The sequence below is a fragment of the Mirounga leonina genome, unplaced genomic scaffold, assembly GCF_011800145.1.
Source record: "Mirounga leonina isolate KUSES-001 unplaced genomic scaffold, KU_Mleo_1.0 Mir_125, whole genome shotgun sequence".
Taxonomy (NCBI): Eukaryota; Metazoa; Chordata; class Mammalia; order Carnivora; family Phocidae; genus Mirounga; species Mirounga leonina.
Window position 1 is genome coordinate 24706735 of NW_023270305.1, and position 19418 is coordinate 24726152.

Consider the following 19418-nt stretch of genomic DNA (forward strand, 5'->3'; position numbering starts at 1 on the left):
AATCGTTGAGGCCAAAACATGAAAATTGAGACCTGGAAAATATGGCGAAAGGGAAAATGCAAATCACACGGAAACCCTCCAGTGAGATTGACACAGACAGTACCCGCACATGAGTGTGCTTAGAAACTTAGGTGTGCGGGTTCCCAGGTGCGATCAGCAGTCCACTTCGGGTCGCTTAGAAGAAAAGGAGTTCATTTTAAAATCCATGAAGGTGCTCAAGAGGGCCAGAAAATCTGTCTGGTTGGCCATATAACCGGGAACACCACGCAAACCCTATGACGGGATTGTTGCCACAAGGACCCCCGGCAGCCTCTGCTGGACACCCACACCGCAGCTTGCACCCCTGACGGTGGACCCTGAATGCTGCCCTCTGTCCCTGCTGACCCTTGAGACCCAACGCTTATTCTGCCACCCTTCCACAAAGTGGGTTCCATTTTGGTTGCCTGCTTAATTAGAGGTACTACGGTAGCGAGTACCCCTCCCATTCTCACCCATTGGTCTCTTTATTCTGATTTTGGGAGAAAGAGCGCCATCTGTTGGTCACTGGATCACAGCGCACACAGCGTCCTGCAGGGAGGCATCTCAGCCTCTCCGGGAATTCTCACTGCTAGCCCAAGGCCTCTTGTTCAGGGGGTGGCGTACATGGTGAGAAAGCCCATGAGCATAGGCCTATGGTCTCACTTCCATCACTGTAACTGAGCTCTGGTGGGAAGCACTGTTGCATGAAATAAACGACCACAGATAAGGTAGTTTGGTAAGTCCATGAAAGGTGCTGCTGGCCTGGAGGATCCAAATCTAGAATGAAGAGTTATTCCAGAGAAGCCCAGTCATCACCCTCTCCACAAGGGAATGGATCCCCACTATACTTTTCCTTCCGAATGTGTATCATAACAAGTCTCAGGGGTGGTCACTGCTGCTGAAAGTTAATCAGTGGTGGCAGCGGCACTTGGTGACACGTCCTTCTGGGCCAGTACATTATCTCCCTTCCTGAAACCACAGCCACCTTGTCCATGAGGCCACTGAGCAAGGGTGGCTAGGGAAAGGGAAGGCACAGGGCAGGCAAACTTCCACCTGCGTACTTAGAACCTTAGAACAAGAGTTACTACTCTTGACCATTCTGGTGGGACACATACTCTCCCATACTGGGCCCTGTTCTGAGATGTCCACCCCAATCCTCTTCCCCTGACCTTCTTTCATGTCACTGGCCACCCTTTCAAACTGGTAGCCTGCCATGACATGGTGAGCATCTACCTCTTAGGCTGTCTCTCCTTCCAGGCGAAGTGGACCATGTGGACTACTCCAAGTTCTGCTTCCTGGGAAATTTCCTTTCCTCATTGTCCCTTGGCCCCAGTGGGGTTGAAAAGCCCCAGCAGTTAAACTCCAGCAGGTGCCAGCAAAACTTGCAGAACCATCTGTAAGCCAGATTGGACTTTTTTCCTCTTTGGTGAGCTGCTCATCGGGAAATCCCCCATGGGGCCATGGTCTCGGGGGAGGGTAGGAGTGTGGCGGGCGGGAGGCACTTTGCAGGATGAGGTGCTGACTGCTCCTGTAGCTCATGAGGGCCATCAACTGTGGAGCTCAGTGCTGATATACACCGCTTCCACCTGATGAGAATGTGCTGTTGGCCTGGGCTCATTGACCTTTGGCCTGGTGGATCAAATCACTCTCAGTTCAAGATGGGCAGGTTAGGTCACACAGTCACCTGGTGTCCTGTGGTCAAGCCCTCAGCTGCCAGCCAAGAGTTCTTTCTAAGAGGAGAATAATTACTTGCACAGGAGAGCTTGGCTTTGCTCCAAAAGCAAAGAGGCTACAGCTATACTTCCCCTATTAGGACTTGCTGCAGGCTCCACACAGCATCCAGATTGCTCACAGACATTCTGAGCACCATGAGATCCCCTGGGTCATAAGGGCAAAAATGCAGAGCTGCTCACAGTGGGCCTGGACAGCTGGAGAATCCTCCCTTGCGTAAGCCTCCATTAAAAGTAAATGAGACAGAGCAACAAACCCAAAGGTGACATAGATTGCCTTCTGATGCCAAGGAATTCCATCAAGCATCTGTGCCTTTTTCTTAATAGCACTAGTAGTGGCAGTTCTACAAAGGAATTATTGCTCTTGTTTGGCCATTTTGGTAGGATGGGTGTGGGGGAGCCTGGGGAAGATGGGATCTTGGTCCTCCAATAACAGACACCCTTACTCCGTGGTTTGGTAGCCATTGTGGGGATTCTGCATTTGCTGAGGGCACTGCTCCAGGCCTAGAGTCAGGATCTGGGGAAATTGCCACATAATTTGTCACTGAGAAAACTGAAGCAGTCAGAAGAGAACTTGCACAGTCTACCACCACCACATCCGCCCACCCTCCAGCATCTGTTCCCACTTACAGTCTGTTCTACAATGCATGTTTCTGTAATAGGCACTCACTCAAATATTATTGCTAGGTCGGGGATGATGTCACTCTAATGTGGAAATTGGGTCGGTTCATAAGTAACTTTTCCCCCCAGCACGTTAATATTTTGTGCCACCAGGTAAGAGCAGCTGAATGTGAAGACACTAATGGAATGAGCTCAAGGAGTAATCTGCAGAAAGAATAAGGTAGTTTGCATGAGGCCTTCTTCACTGCATCTTCTTCTTGATTCCTTTGGGCCACAGGTTCTGTCTTGGAAGTCCTGATTGTGTACATAGCAACCAAATTCTCTCAAGCTGCCTTTGCCCTTTTCTTGGAAAGGTGAAATCCTTTATTTACTGATATATAGTTGACCCTTGAATAACCTGGGTTTGAACTGTGGGGGTCCACTTTCACTTTTTTTTTTAAGATTATTTATTTGACAGAGACACAGCGAGAGAGGGAACACAAGCAGGGGGAGTGGGAGAGGGAGAAGCAGGCTTTTTGTGGAGCAGGGAGCCCGATGCGGGGCTTGATCCCAGGACTCTAGGATCATGACCTGAACCGAAGGCAGACGCTTAATGACTGAGCCACCCAGGCGCCCTTTTTTTTTTTTTTTTTTAAGATTTATTTATGTGCACAGATGGGGTGGGGAGGGCAGGGGCAGAGGGAGAGGGAGAGAATCTCAAGCCAACTCTGCGTTCAGAGTGGAGCTCGAATCCAGGCTCCATCCCACGACCCTGAGATCATGACCTGAGCTGAAACCAAGGAGACTGTCAGCCTGTCAGGAGTTAAGTTGTTGGGGACTCTGAAGTTATACGTGGGTTTTCGACTGTGTGGGGGTCAGGGCCCCTTCACCCCTGGGTTGTTCAAAGGTTCGACTGTATTTATTGATTAGGAATGTTAACCTGTTCTTTCCAGACTATGTTAATTGGTGTTTTGTTAGTAGGCAATTTCCAAAGTTGGATAGGTTTGGGATGGTCTGGTCGGTATTCCTTCCGTAAATTGTTATTTTTAGTGCATGAATTTGAGAATGAAACATTTTCAGGAGCACATTTATCATGTTACTGCAGAAATGCCTGTATGCCGCCTTCCCACTCGTAACCATGGAGAAATTATTCATGCTCTGATCGAACGCTAATTCCCCCACGTGTGGAATGTATTCCAGCCCCCTTTTCAAGGACACTGCTCCAGCAATTATCCTTTTCCTACCTCATGAGTTTTTCGCCTTTCCCGGAGCATTCTCTTCAATATGAAAAACATGCTACTTCTCCCACCTTAAAAAAATATATCATTCTCTTGATTCCATATCCCTCACCAACCTACTAACTCCATTCTTCGCTCTCATCAGGAGTCGTTTGTATTCATTACCTCCAGCTTTTCCCGTATTTTCTCTTAATTCCAATCCAGTGTGGTTTTGCTCCTTCCCCACGCCACCAGAACTCCCATGGTCAAGGTCACTCATGACCTCATTGCTAAATCCAAGGGTCAATGTCTAGTCCAGAGCCTCTGCTCATTTGCCTTCCAGGCAACCACTTGCTTTTCTCCTGCTCCCTTGCAGATTCCTTCCCTTCTCCTGACTTCTTAGTGTGGAGGAACCCGGGCCTCAGCCCTGTTCCTCTTCCTCCTTCTCCTCCATTTAGTCCTTTGGTAATCCCATCCAGTTTCATGGCACCAATATGCTGAAAATCCCCAAATTTATATCTCCAGGGCAGAACTTTGTCTTAAACTTCAGACTCATATATTCAGTTGCCTACTCAACACCCCCACTGGGATGTATAATGCACATCTCAAAGTCAGCAAGTCTAAAAATAAGCTTCTGCCATCTCACACCCAACCCACCCCCTCCAGTTTTTCCCCTATCAATTGATGGAAGCACCCTACTCAGGGGAATTGGCCAAGTATCCTAGAGTCTCTCCTGCCTCGTCTCCACCTATCACACCACACGTCAAACACATCTGTAGATCCTCCTGGTTTAAGAAATGAAGTATATTTCAGAATCCAGCTGCCTCTTACCACCTCTGCTGCTACCGCCCTGGGGCAGGCTACCATTTTCTCTTGCCTGGATTATTGCAAAAAGCTTCCAACTGGTCTACTTCCACCTTTGCCTCCCCACACTACAGTCATCACAGTGGTTCTGTAAAATGTATGTTAGATTTCTACTTGTTCAAACCTGTCTGGTAGTTTTAAGTCAGAGCCAGTCTCCTAGTGATCTTTAAGGCCCTGTTTGGTCTAACCTGCCACTGCCACACCTGCCACTGACTTGCTCTTCAAGCTGTCCTCCCCTCTCACTCACTCTGCTCCAGCCCGATTTCCTCTCTGCTGATCCTCAGATACATCAGGCATGCTCTTGCCTTACGGCCTTTGCAACTGGCTATTCCATGTGCCTGGAACACTGTTCCATGTCCTTTAAATATTTGCTCCAATCTCCCATTCTTAATGAGGCTTGACCTATTAATGCTTTTATAAAAAAGAGCAAACTGTATTTTCCATCATGTTGGGGGATACTGGCTGGATTCACATTGTTATTATTCCCATTAATGTTTTATATAACTTGGGACATATAAAAGGTATTGCAAATAAAAATTATTTTTATTCCAATGGAGAAGAAAATTACACGTTTAAAAAATCAAGTTTAATATTAAAAGAAGTAACACATAAAAGTTTCTACAGTTAGAAAAATCTGACCGTGAAAACATCACTAACCTTGTGATGACTGCCATATACTTTATGTGAACCCCTGAAAACCTCTGTTCCAAGTTGCAGCTTCTGCTCAGAAATAGTGCAGGCAGGGCAGAACTTTTCACCTTCCGACAGAATACGAAGTTTAAGGGTCCTTTGGTATAAATGTTCATTCACTGGTCCTGGTCGGCAACTTTTAGCTCTTTAGGGTATAAAGCTGAACTCTACTCAGAACCTGCGTCCAGCTGCCACGCCTCCTGTCCTCAGGGGAGTCTGTTTCCTTGGGACTCTGGGGCCCTATCAGGGTCCCAAGACAACCGCCTTCCCTGCTGTGCAGCTGCCCTGGGACGACTTGACCCTGGCTTACACCCGCAAGCCTGCTAGAGTCCCAAAGAGTGCAACTTCCTGTATTTGTATATGAACGCATCTGTCCTTCCAAGGCTAACTTGGTAGCATTCCATCGGCACTAAAGAGCCAAACGGTGGCATTTTGTCTAAGCCCCCCTGGCCAATGGCTTCGGATGAAGATGACACTGTGTCTGATAGGTCAGTCTTCTCTCCAGGATTCAAGCACTTCTCGATTCCAGGTTCATCTGTGTGGCTGCCCTTGGAATTCAAAGGGATACCGCTCTGTTCACAATCTTGGAGGCGCTTGTGGTGATCTTCGCTGAGCAACAACACAATGGTTCCACCAACGTGGAGCACTCTTAACAAAAAATGGTAATTGGAATGAGTATTTCTTTCTTTTTAGACAACAAACAATCCCACTTTATTTTAAATATTTGGTGTTTTTAATTTGAAATTTAATTTTATCTATTTAAACACAAGGATTTTGATAATTAGGTAGTATCTTCCATAATGCATATTCATTATAGTAATTACAGAATCACTAGCACAAATCTGCTTTAATTATCTATTTTTACTCTACTTAAAAGGCAAGCCTCAAAGTAATTCATAGTCACATTCTAATAAGTACAAAGGAAAAGGCAAATGAAAGAATCCTAAAGAATCAGCATATATTAGAGGTAGTAGGCTGTTGGCAGAAGAAAATCACCAGAAAGAGTGAGGACATGCACAAGGGAAGGACAACAGGGAAGACCCTGAGATGCAATCACTTGAGCAAATTTGCAGAGCACGTCTATGTGGAGAAAGTGACCAATACCACAGTCCGGGGAGTTGCTAAACAGATTACTGACAGTGGGAGAGAGGCCAGTAGAGAGTTAAGGAGGGTGGTAAATGCTCCAGGCAAGTCCGAGGTGCCCCAGGAGCGCATTAGGTGGGTCCCAAACCTGCGCTGTGCGTTAAGGACAAGCAGGAGCGAGGCAGGCCAAGTGACAGAGAGGGACTGGAGCAAGGCAGGCAGCTGGAGGCAGAAAAGCAGCAGACAGGAAGACTCCAGGAGGGGGAGGCACTGAAAGAAATTCAGCAGGAGGGTGAATGAGAGGGGGTGGGAGGAGGAGGGAGGGAAAGAGCCTGTTGGAATGTGCGGGAGGGACCGAAGGAACAGGGCGGGGTGAATTCCAATTCACAGTTGGATATAAAGCCTGGAGGCAAGGAGAAGACCAGGGCTCGAGGTAGAGATTTTCAATAGTACACAGCAGATAAAGCCATGATGATGGAGGACATCATGGATCATGGGGAGGGTGGGGGGGGGGGCTGGCGGTGGCAGTACCAAGTGAGAAGAGAAAAAGGGCCAAGGAACAGAGACTTCACGTTTAAGGGAGGAAAGAGTAGGAAGGGTCCATAATCCTACGAGAAAGTCTGGACAACAGTGATGGCATGGAAGCCAAAGGTGCACACTTTCCAGAAGGGAATGGTCTCAACAGTGTCTAATGTGGCAGGACTAACAAGTGGCTAGGATTACGAGAAGTCATTAGTGAACCTGGGCACAGCAATCTTGGTTGAGGGCAGGAGCAAATGCTGGTCTGCCAGAACTGAAGGGGGACTGGAAGGTGAGGAAGCAGAGATGTCAAGTGTAGACTATTCTTTCAATAAGTTTGGCTGTCTAGGTAGGGAAACAGGTGACAGCTTGAAGGCCAGGAGTTACAGGGAATTTCCCCCACACCTGACAAAGATGTCAGGAGCTCAAGTAGCTTTCCCTCATCTAAACAGTCAGCGAATCAAGACAAGTTTGTCTCCAAACTACACTGTATTATGCTACACTGCCTATATAAAACCTCAAACTATGTAAAAAGTAAAAAATCAAACTACAAAGGCTGTGAGCAGGTGTCAGGGAGGCATGATCATAGAAGTTCCTTCTGTCCAAATACGTACATGGATCCTACTGAGGCCTTCAGATTAGGGGGGAAATCTTGAATACTTTCTGGAAAGTTCCAGGCTAAATGTAAGTCATTGCTCACACATATTAGTATTTCACCATGAGCTGGCTTCAGAGTATGGCTGGTGCATTACCTAGTTAGGCACAAAGGCTGTGGTTATTAACTCTGGCTGCACAACAGACTCAGCCCGGGAGTGGTTAAGAAATACACTCACATTCTACTCCAGACCAGTTAAACTGGAGCCTCAGTGGGGAGGGGTGGAGAATGAGTGTCAGAGTTTTTCAAAAGCTCGTGAAATGGTTTTAATATGAAGTCAGGGTTGCAAAATCTGCTTGAGGGGAACATGGACAGGAGCTGAGGAAATGTCTGAATTATAGGTGTTGCCCAGAAAGAGAGACCTCACGTAATATGTCAAGGGTTAGGTAACTGTGCAGCAGAGGAGGTTGCTTAGAAATAAGATAATCCAAACAGAAGTGTGGAGCACCCAATTCACACAATGGAGCTGAGATGGCTCTTAGTTGGACTTAGACTTCATGTCAAGCTTTAATTTTTCCTACAGAATGTCAGCCTTGACACTGAATTTTCTCCACCCAAAACCCATGGCTCATTTTTTCTATTGGTGACATTATTTATATACAGGCTCTTGAACATCTATGTTGTCTTGCTCTATCAAATGTCCAACTGAGACAATTTCATGAACTGACCTCTCAGTCATATCTTTTTATTCCTCCATGTGTTCTAGGTTCTCTCCTTTCTCCACTTCAATGATCAGAAAACACGCCTCACTGTTTGAACTCCTCAAAGAAATACTTTCACTGAATTAGATTCCCTGAGGCCAACCTTAGAAACCATGACATGAATAAACACTTTTGCATCTTCATTCTACAATCAGCAGTGTTGTAACCTCTCTATGTTACTGAGTGTTCCTTATGTGAACTGTTGTATGGTTTAGTAGCTGGGATCTTGAGAAAGTTCATCTTTCTGGGTCCCAGTTTCTCATCTGTAAAGTGTGGGGGATTAACACACAGGAGGCAGGGTTTTTGTGAGGCTTAGAAGTAAATACGTAAATTACGTATTTACTTCTAAGTAAAATACACGTCACTGTTTCAGATGCTCAAATTTCAGGCAATAATGACAAATTAGTATTTTTTTCAGAATAAAACTTGTTAATAGTGTAAGATGATATTAAGCTTCTGATTTGAAACCTTAGAAAATTAAACTACAAAAGCTTTGGGGGAATTAATAAGATGCAATCAAATCTTAACTGAAGAACTAGGATATATTTTGGTTAAATGCCCCCTAACTCAAAAATTATAAAAATAAACTCAACAACTTACCTCTCCATTTCCTGTAGAATGTTTTTGATGTCCTTCCCTAACTTAAACTTTTTCCCAAATGGAATGTCAGAAATAATAATATCAACACTCTCTGAGGGCAGTGGCAATTCTGAAATACAGAAACCAGAGAATCTGGTTACATTAAGTTCAAATATTTACAACCTAAATAAGAGAAAATTGAAGTATGTAGAATTATTTTTGCATATTAAATAAAATTTAGGGTTGCTAACATTGTTTCCAAGAAATTATAAGTTTCCAAAAGGCTTTTCACTAAAAAGTAAATGGTAAAGTTATTATATTCTGTTCTTTGAAAATTGGTTTTTCTGTTATGATAAAATGACATAAATTAAGCAGAATCTTAAATTAATCAGAAAATTGAATTCTCTAAACATATTACATGACTAGAAAGTTGCCAGATCCAAGAAGAAATACATTAAATTGTCTACAAGAACCTTCTACAAATGATATTCTATAACTTTCATTTCTCTCCTCATAGTTACATATACAATTTTGCATGTGTAGATCTATTTGCTTTTAAGGGAGATGATCTTAGCTTTCACTGAAAATTTAAAGGAGACCCAAAAGGTTAGGAACATCTAGTTCTAAGATCAGAGAAAAGGCTAAACAAATCAACAAAATGAATATTATCCTAACAAAATTAAATATAGTGTTTGATTACTAAATCTAAATTTTTTTCTCATGTTTACATTCCTCAGAAATTAGATTATCAGAAGGTAGTACACATAATCTTAACTTCCACATTTTCTGAATATACTTTTCATTTTTTACTTATTTTACTTGCCACCCATCATGTAAATTAGATATTAATAAGGTAGATGTCCCAATTTTCTTTTTTTTTTTTTAAGATTTTATTTATTTGTCAGAGAGAGAGTGAGCGAGCAAGAGAGCACAAGCAGGGGGAGGAGGAGAGGCAGAGAGAGGTAGAAGCAGATTCCCCACTGAGCCGGGAGCCGGATGTGGGACTCGATCCCAGGACCCTGAGATCATGACCTGAGCCAAAGGCAGACGCTTAACCGCCTGAGCCACCCAGGCATCCCCATTATTAATAAGGTAGATGTCCCAATTTACATTTTGAATAGCATCTAATTCTGTAAAAATATAATAAAATTTAAATAATCTTTACTATTTTGAATAACATATAAATTTTTGTTGGCTGGAAATTTAAGAACAAAACAAAAAGTCCCATTACCTGGGAAAGTCTAATGAACACTTGATAATCTCACCTAGTTCTAACCCTTGCTTGAGATTAGTAGAAGAAAGAATAGGTTGTTAGAAAAAGTTTCAGGATAATATTCTTTCAAAGCCAGGCAGGAATTCTTTTTTTTTTTTCCCAAGTCATAGATTTTTTAAAAGATTTATCTATTTATTTTAGAGAGCGGGGTTGTGAGGGGGGGGCGGGAGAGCACAGCAGGAGAGGGAGAGAGAATCTCAAGCAGACTCCGTGCTGAGTACGGAGCCCGATGCGGGACTTGATCTCATGACCCTGAGATCATGACCCGAGCCGAAACCAAGAGTTGGTTGCTCAACTGACTGCACCATCCAGGTGCCCCCAAGTCATACTTAAACTTCATGCATTTAGTTTTAGGATGTTGATATAGCACATGTACATTTAAATACTGTTTCTATACTTTTTGCAGAACTACTCAAGGCAATGTACAGTGAAGGCCATCAGGGTTATCGGATGTTTTATACATGAGAAACCACAACAGTTTACTCCTGAGTTTGAGCCCACGTCTTTCTTTTGCATTCACACACACACACACACACACACACACAATTAGCTGCCCAATTTGTTCAGGTTTGGTTAACATTTTTTTTCTTGTCAGTCTCTATTTTTATTTGCAACTTTCCTACTCTGTATTATATAATTTGCTAAACTGCTTTAAATAATTTTAGAAGGTGAAGGAACTTAACAGAATAGTTCTTTCTAAAAGTTCTAGAACTAAGCACTGCTATCGTCCAGAAGAACATAAAATAAGCTTTTGTGGATGTGTGTGAGAGTGCAGGCAGGCCCTGATATCAGGCAGCTTGCATTTGGCTCTGCCACTAACTAGAGGACTTTGGGAAATTACTGTGTTAGCTTCCTCGTCTGTAAAGTGGTAAGAGTACCTATCTCCGAAGTTTACAAGTGAGGTCATTTATGGAAAGCATTTAGAACGGTGCCTGGCACAGAGTGAGCGCTCGATAACGGTTAGGTCTTGTTGTGGTTAGTATGTACAATGTCTTCTCTGGGTGTACAGGCGGGGGACAGCGGGGGAGATCAGTGGGCCGGAAGCCTTCAAAGCAGCTCTGAGGGACACAGCACGTCCTTCCCCCCACTCCTCAAAGGCCATGCGGGGCAAGGGCTTCCAGACGGGCCTCTTTCCTACTCCTTTCCTCCTGCAGCGGTTCTCAGGGCCTCAGTATCTTCCACGCAGCGTCATCAGGGGCTACCAGCAGCAGCAGTGTCTCCTAGGAAGTACAAATGCAAATCCTCTCCCACTTCATCCCAAACCTACTATCTAGAGTGTTTCAGAATCAAAGGAAGGGCTGGTGACACACAGGCTGTTGGCCCCACCTCCAGGGTTTCTGGTGAGGAAACTCCTGAAATCATGAGCACCCGACCCATGATTTTCAACACAGTAAAATCTTTTAAATTATTAAATGCTTTTGAACTGCCTGCGAACAAAGAGTTTGCCTGTAACTAAGGAGATAAAATTCTGAAATAGAAACATAGCTCAAAACAAATATGTAAAAATCATCTCTTTTTTACAACTCAGCAGGATGATTCAAGAAGATGAAAAAAATTGAACATACTGGTGTGTCTTGAACAAAAGAGCTGCTCTATTTCTCCTTCCTTCCAGGAGAAAAATGGGTAAGAACTGCTTAAAACTCAGGATTATGGCCCTAATATATTTTATTCCAATACGTTTTAAAAGCCTTCAAGATACCCTTTTGTGCATATATTTAGACAAATGACTAAATAAATTGAGGTCTTCTACAAAATTGGGCACACCCTTCTATTTTCTTTCCTCATACTTCTTACTGTTTGAACATTCTTTCCACTGTCTGGATTTATCACATTCGTGTTCTGTCCTATATCTGTAATTCTCATACTTGTTTAAAATCAGTTGTATATTCAAGTTGATTCAGTCCTCATGACCAATCACTTTGTCTTGCTTTCTCTATTCTTCAGTTGATTTATCTCTTAGATGTTTGCATTTTATTAAAATTTTCCTCTAAAGGATTTATTAGTGAAATGATGCCTGAACTTTTTGTTTTTAAAGATTTTATTTATTTTATTTTTAGAGAGAGAGTCAGAGAGCACGTTTGTGAGCCGGAGGAGGGGGGTACGGTGGGCGGGGGTGGGGGGGGGAGGGAGAGAATCTTAAGTAGACTCTGTGTTGCTCTCACCATCCTGAGATCATGACCTGAGCTGAAACTAAGAGTCGGACTCTTAACTGGCTGAGGCACCCAGGCACCCCGCCTCAACTTTGTTATATTTGAAAATGTCTTTGTACTAAAATGACATCTTGGATGGGCATATTTTTGGGGCCACACTTGGTGTCAATAACCTTAAGAGCCACTATTCTATTGACTATACTGCTCTGTAACTTCCTGTTTCTTTCCATTGTGGCCCGATTTTGATGTTTATTGCATATAGATTATGCCCTTTCTTTGTTTGATTGCTGCTGCTGATTTTTTTTCCTTCTATTTTTTACTATTCCTTTCCTTATTTCAATAAGTGCAGGAGAATACAAATCCTTCAATAAAGTTTCACTCTGTCATCTTAATCCAGAAGCTCATAATTAGTCTTAAATATGCAAAATGTACTTTGGCATCTGGAACTGGTGACCTTTTAATTTATAGTCCAAATAGGAACATTTTCAAGAACAAGATGATTAGAAATAAGATTACATACTTTTTGAAATATTTATTGTCTGACAAATTGGTTATTACAGGGGACCGAAAAATAATATCTGGGCACACTGAAATAAAAAACCCCACAAACTTTTAAGATATTATTTTAACATTAAAATTAACAAGTAAAATGATTTTTTGTGGTCTGTATTCTTATACTGATTAGTTTCTTAGATGTATCAGTCTCGTGCTCCCTTCGGCAGCACATATACTAAAATTGGAATGATGTATCCGTCTCTAGTCCCATGTCATTATATTTTTCTGAAGAATGCAGTATTTTTTTAAATAGGAACTTCAAATTTTTTCATAAAATTGCCTGTAATACTCCTCAAAGTTTCACTTTTATGGTTAATAAACTTCTCTGTAGATTCTAATATTTTTATTTGAGAAAATACTTTCTTTACAGGTTCTGAAGTAACAGTAGAGCTCAGAGCAAATTCTGCTAACTGGAGGATACTCTCAATTCTATTTCTTTCATAAGGAGAGTGTAAATATTTCAGCCCTCCATTTAGAGTGTCTCCATTTAGAGTGTCTCCATTTAGAGTGCCTTTGACAAACATTTTCACAACACAAAGCTCAAATAAATTGTCTCTACTGTTCTTTTAATTGGTTTACCACGTGTAGAGGCTGCAGAATCTAAGCTCTTCTCAATTTGATTCCATTCCATTCTAGAATATACATTTATCCAATTAAAGAAAGCCATTAGAAGATTCTTCCTTTAAGAGATCCAAGGTGTATTTATAGAATTTCAGAATTAAATGTTGTGCATTATGGAGCTCTCGGTTTTAATTTGTTCATTTCTTCCTTGGTGTTTTTAGGGATTTTAATGTCTTTAATGTTTTTCATAACTGCTATTCATCAAAAATTGCAAAAACTTAAGTTTTGGGGCATTATATTTGTTAAATTCTTTGATTACAGATTTCCAATGGATTTTTTGAAAAATGCAACCACAATAAGCCTATTGGTTTATTTAAAAAAACTTTTGTAGACAATTGTAGAATACTTTGGCCAATCCACAAAGCCATTCTTTGAAGGCTTAAATATTTTTAAACCCATCTGATGATGGGCAAGGAAATAAAATGTGTTCTGTTATGTTGAAGCTTATTAATTTTTTTTTTGGCAACCATCTTCATCACAAATAGTTTGCTGGTCAGTTACTCAATATGTATTTAAAAAAATGTTTCTTGGAAAGTTTATTATTTTGATAACTTAAGTTTCTATTTCACTTATAGAATATCAGAGCTTGTTTGAAGATAATTATGAATTATGTGGGTACCATGCCTAATTCCACGTACATTTCTGCTTCACAGATTTCGTTAGTAGAATATTACCATAAACAGACACACATGCAGTTCTGAGCTCAATTTACAGTAGCACTCACAATTATGAAAGATGTTATCTTTGACAGAAAAAACTTCCTAAATTTCTAAGAACTGGGAAAAAGACAAGCTAAACCACCATTGGAAGATATAATGCATTTTCTTTTTGAAGCTTCTGATAACACTGATGCAAAACTGGCAAAATTTAACTGTCTGCAAAGGTCTACTAATGGAACCAACAATTTAATAGCTGTAGCTTCATTTTGTTTACATACATAAGAAAACTTGGAATTGAAACTGAGCAAAATTAATTTAGAATAGTCATTTGATCTAAATGAAAAGTCATGCTTCACAGAATGAGAGTTAAATACATTTTTTTTTTTTTAAAGATTTTATTTATTTATTTGAGAGAGAGAGAATGAGAGACAGAGAGCATGAGAGGGAGGAGGGTCACAGGGAGAAGCAGACTCCCTGCCGAGCAGGGAGCCTGATGCGGGACTCGATCCCAGGACTCCAGGATCATGACCTGAGCCGAAGGCAGTCGTTTAACCAACTGAGCCACCCAGGTGCCCCTAAATACATTTTCTTTAGCTGCATTTGATAAATAGCTGTCTTTGGGCTCAGTCTCCTTAAAATAACTATTATGTTTTGGAGTAAATGCTAGATGCTCCTATAAACAGATCTGTTTCATTTGATCAGTGATATCACCAGGGCCCTCACAGTGGATGATAAATGTCAACAAACATTTTACTTAAGTAATGTGTTCATCAGCTTTCTTGAGAAATGGAAACTCTGTATTAACTTTCTCATTAAACATGTGCTTTAAAAAACTTATTCTTGCTGAGTTTGTTACAGAATACAAGTGTTACCAAATAATTAAAAAGGATTAGTACCATACAACAAACTATAAAGCCATTATACCCCAAAACACTCAACTCTCTGTGGTAAGCTTCTTATTCCCGATTTCCACATACTCCACATACACCTAACCCATCACTTCCCACATTTCCTCTTGATTCCCCAAATGGGCAGCTTGGCAGCTTCATGAGTCTTGCATAATATGGCATGGGCCACAAGACATGTGGCTGGAACACCAGGGCCCAGGCCAGCAAGGGCAGGATAGATACTGGAGAAAAACCCACACTGATATGAAAGAAAATGCAACCACCACATTATGGGCAGCTTCTGGGTGTACTGAAAAAAGCATGCTTTACTCCTACAAGGGCTGAAATGAATGACACCTGAGAACAAAGCACAGCTGTTAACAATAAGCTTGTTATAAACTCTCACCGAAGTAATGTGTGACAGACTATAAAATGTCTAATTGGAAGTGAAAACATTCCTTTTTTCACCTGTCAACAATTTTGTCATTTTAATTAACTTATACATGTGTTTCTTTTGCTCCAATCTGTATATATTACAGCTCTCTGTCTTATCCTAGGAATGTATATATATCTGTGGATTAACAAAAAACAAAGCCTAACCAATGACTAATTAGTTCCTAAGATAGCCTGTAACATAATACTCGTCTGGTTCCAAACTTTCGTGATAATTAAAACTTAGGAATAAACACAAGCAATTTCTCCATATTAAAGGATCATCTCTTTTTATACCAGTAGAAAGTTACAAAGTAAACCTTACTAAAAAAGTAGAAAAAATACAGTCATTAAAGCACACAAAGAGAACAAAGACCGTGATTCTGCAGAAACAAATCACGATGGGAGTATTACTAAATTCCTAGACATATCCACGTTTACAGAGGTCTTCAACCGTGCTGTGTGTTAGGCAATGTACTCAATGTGCTTATGTGATAAATCTCCACCACAGGCTCTATGAAGTAGGGATTATCTTCATAATGTAGACGACAAAATACAGAGGTCCAGGATTTTGCTGAAGGCCACACACTGGAGAAACAATGGTGGAGTCAGGATTTATACTCGGTCTGTTTGACCCTGAAGTCTCTGCGTGCTCTTACTATAGTAAAAAAGGCGTGAGATCCTCACACCTGTCAATGTTGAACAAGGGACTGATTCATGGGTCTCAACATTCTAAATTGTGTTTATGATTAAAGCTTTTAAAGGTGAAACCGATTTAGTGAAGAAAATAAACACTTGGCTCTAGCTACAATGTCCATCTCTAAAGTAAAGATGTGTAATGAAGGGCTAATTATTAGACAGTTGATACTGGGCCCTATGTACACAAGATATATATGGTTCCCTCTAGGCTGAAATTTAATATTAAAAGGTTAGGATGATGAAATAATTTAAAATAGATGGTTTATTCTTTCCTCCAGAAAGTTACTCTGAGAACAATTCATAAAAGAACAATCTACAAATGACATAATGTGAAAAATGTTTCATCTCACTAGTAATTGAGGAAAAGTTTGAAAAATGTATCAAATTTCTAGTTTTCCAGACTGCAATCCTGCAGTAAGATGATACTGTCTAGCCTCAACAGTGGTTTAGGGAAACGTGCCCTGCTGACTGCCGCTGGTCTGGGATAAGCTAGCACAACTGTGATTCTCAAGTGCTCTCCTCACCCCCAGGCCTCTTTCCCTTCTCTAGCTGTACTCATTTCCTAGGTGATCTGGATTTAAATGTTACCTACACTGACGATGCCTCACCTCGCCCCTACACTCCAGATTTGGGTATGGGGCTCCTAACCTGCCACCTTCTCCACTTTGTGCCTAATGATCACATGGAACTTAACAGGCCCCAGAACTCCAACTTGCTCTCCAGCAGTTTTCCCGACTCAGTGAATGGCAACCCCACCCTCCAGCTGCTCAAGCCAGGAAGTTGAGTCATTCTTGGTCTTTTTCTCACATGCCACATTCAACAACAAATCCTGCTCGTTCTACCTTCAAAAATTAAGTATCTGACCTCTCCTCAACACCTCCATGAATAGCACTCGGGCCCAAGCCACCTCATTTCTGACTGGATTAGTGCGACAGCCTTAACTAGTTTCTTTGTTTCCTGTTTCCATCCTCCCTGCTATCATCTATTCTTAACATGGCACTTAGAATGATCCTTCCTTTATTTGCCTACTTGGTGCCGTAGATAACCTCTTGTTTTCAACACTTAAAAAGAACAACAACAATTGAACCCCTTTGCTTGTTTTTGTTTTTTCACTTTAAGTGAAATCTTATGGAAAATGCACCCCCCACGCGAAAATAGATAAAAATGGAGTCAGAAGTGTGGCAGAGGTCAGACAGACCTCTGGGTATTTCCTTCCTGACACCTCAGAGGCAATCTGGAGATTGTAAAGGGTTTGAAAAACAACTACTCTGCAATAGCTGAGGAAGCCATCCCAGTCTTCTTGAAAGTCCCACCAAAACAACTTTCTGAAAGAAATTAGAGTTCATGAAAGCTGATTTTAGCCTCATCATCCATTGGTTTCCTCTAGAAACCTGTGTCTTATGCACAGAGTCCCATTAAAAACCTTGACAGAGGGGCACCTGAATGGCTCTTTGGTTAAGCGTCTGCCTTCGGCTCAGGTGATGATCCCAGGGTCCTGGGATCGAGTCCCACATGGAGTCTGTTTATCCCTCTGCCTCCCCCCTCCCCCCCCCACTCGAGAGTGCACACTCACATTCTCTCTTTCTCTCTCTCACAAAAATAAATAAAAAATCTTTAAAAATGGGGGTGCTTTATTATGTATTTATGCATAAGTCACCCTAATATTTTCTTCTTGATACTCTACTACTTTTCCACTACAATAAAAAATTAAAAAAAAACATTTTGTTCCTCCAGATTATACGTTTAACACTGGGACCATCTACTACCTATTTACACTGTGTCAAGAGAATACCATTTTCTTAGCTGGAATTAAATGTGCTCAGTTTTTAAGGGAGAAAGATGTACTAGAGGAAAGGAAAGAAATAAGGAATGTGAGGCTTGTCTAAAGTGGTCTAAATACTATGGGTCTTATGGATATATTATTTTGGTTGGACTGAGCAGAGTTGATTTCTAGTCATGTTTGTTATTGCTGATTCCCCATCAGTAAAAGGCTTCCCGCTACCTCACAGGGTGACCAACTGTCCTGGTTTGCCCCAGGCGTTCCAGTTTTAGCACTGGAAGTACTGGTTTAGCGAACAGGGATGTTTGGTTGCCTCACTCCTATATACCACAGGAATACTGTCCAATGTGAGGCAAGGGAAAAGTAAGATAATTCAGAACATTTCAGTTTATCTGAAAGAAATGCAAAGTTTTATTATTATTATTATACTGCCCTCTTTATTTTATGCCTATATTAAGTGACCCCTGATTAGGATGTGAGAAATGGTTTAGATATAACAAACACATCTTAAAAAGGTATTTTCACTTAAATGCCTAGGGAGACCGAATAAATGTTGTTACTAATAATGAATCTTTTGAAAAATAAGTTATAATTATACTACTGGAAATAAATCAAGGATTAGCCCCACAGATATGTTATAGGGTATGAACAAGTCAACCTTTATATATGGAAAGTGAATTGTTTAATATTATGATTCTAAATATATTTACATATGTTCATTTTCCCAAATGTTTGCATTTTTAATATCTTACCTATAACAGAAACTTTAAGTAACTCAATTCTATCCTGAAGGCCTGCAGCTTTCAGATTATCACATGCACCTAGTAACTGTGAGTCACTGACGTCAGCACCCACATAATACACATCCTATGAGGAAAGAAAGTCATATTTTAAGTATGAATTAAACTACCGGACACTGTATGTAGTTAAGAAAACCTACTTGCTTCTTCTCAAATAATTAAAATGAATTTAATAGATTTGTTAATTCAGGTTAAAACAAATTTACAGTATTTCTTTAAAATGATATTCAATAGCAAAAAATGAGAAGGATTGTTATTTTTAAAAAACTATCCATATTTTACAATAACAAATGTCTAAAGAATTTGGGGATTAGCATAATCTGTCATGACTAATCACTGAAACTGCTCACATTTTCCTAAATTTAATCATAGTATTTTAAGCAATTTAATTAACCCATCATAATCCATTTTGACAACAGTAAATAGTAACTCATGTAATCAAAGCTAATAATCCTAAAAAGACAATCTACTTGTAAATAATTGGGAAGTGAATATACATATAATGATTAAAGTAAATATACTGCTTGGTTCATCAAACTTTAGAACTTACTGGCCATTCTTTAGCAGCTTCCAAAAGTATCGTTCCAAGTCCACACATTGGATCTAAAACAAATGCACCAGCCTACAGACAGAAATATTGATTTGGTATTACTCAGCCTATCACAAATATGTATTATAAAAGAAACCTAAAACTTGAGGAATCCACATTTCAAGAGTAATGATTGCTTTTTACACTCTATTAGGAATTTCTGGTGGTTAAAGCCATGAGGCAGGTGTATGCTCGGCATGTATGAAGATTAGGAAGGTCCCTGGTGTGGCCAAAGTACAGTGAGTGTGAAAGAAAATGTGGTGTTCACATGAGAGGTAGCTGGGCGAGTCTCAAGATGCACTGGATTATGCTGCACA

General features: G+C 40.8%; 1 protein-coding gene across 4 annotated transcripts in view; it reads right to left on the reverse strand.

Annotated features, from left to right (window-relative positions):
* Positions 1–4993: 4993 nt before the first annotated feature.
* THUMPD2 (THUMP domain containing 2) overlaps positions 4994–19418 on the reverse strand; it is a 37986-nt gene continuing 23561 nt past the window's right edge. For 3 of the 4 annotated variants that reach the window (XM_035000977.1, XM_035000976.1, XM_035000978.1), the window contains 4 exons: positions 19063–19134; positions 18465–18579; positions 8678–8786; positions 4994–5767 (listed from right to left, as the gene is read on the reverse strand). In XM_035000977.1, the coding sequence (XP_034856868.1) occupies positions 5443–5767; positions 8678–8786; positions 18465–18579; positions 19063–19134 (621 nt within the window). In that variant the 3' untranslated portion in view covers positions 4994–5442. Of the gene's footprint in view, positions 5768–8677; positions 8787–18464; positions 18580–19062; positions 19135–19418 lie in introns of those variants that run through there. The other variant, XM_035000979.1, reaches the window with a different exon arrangement.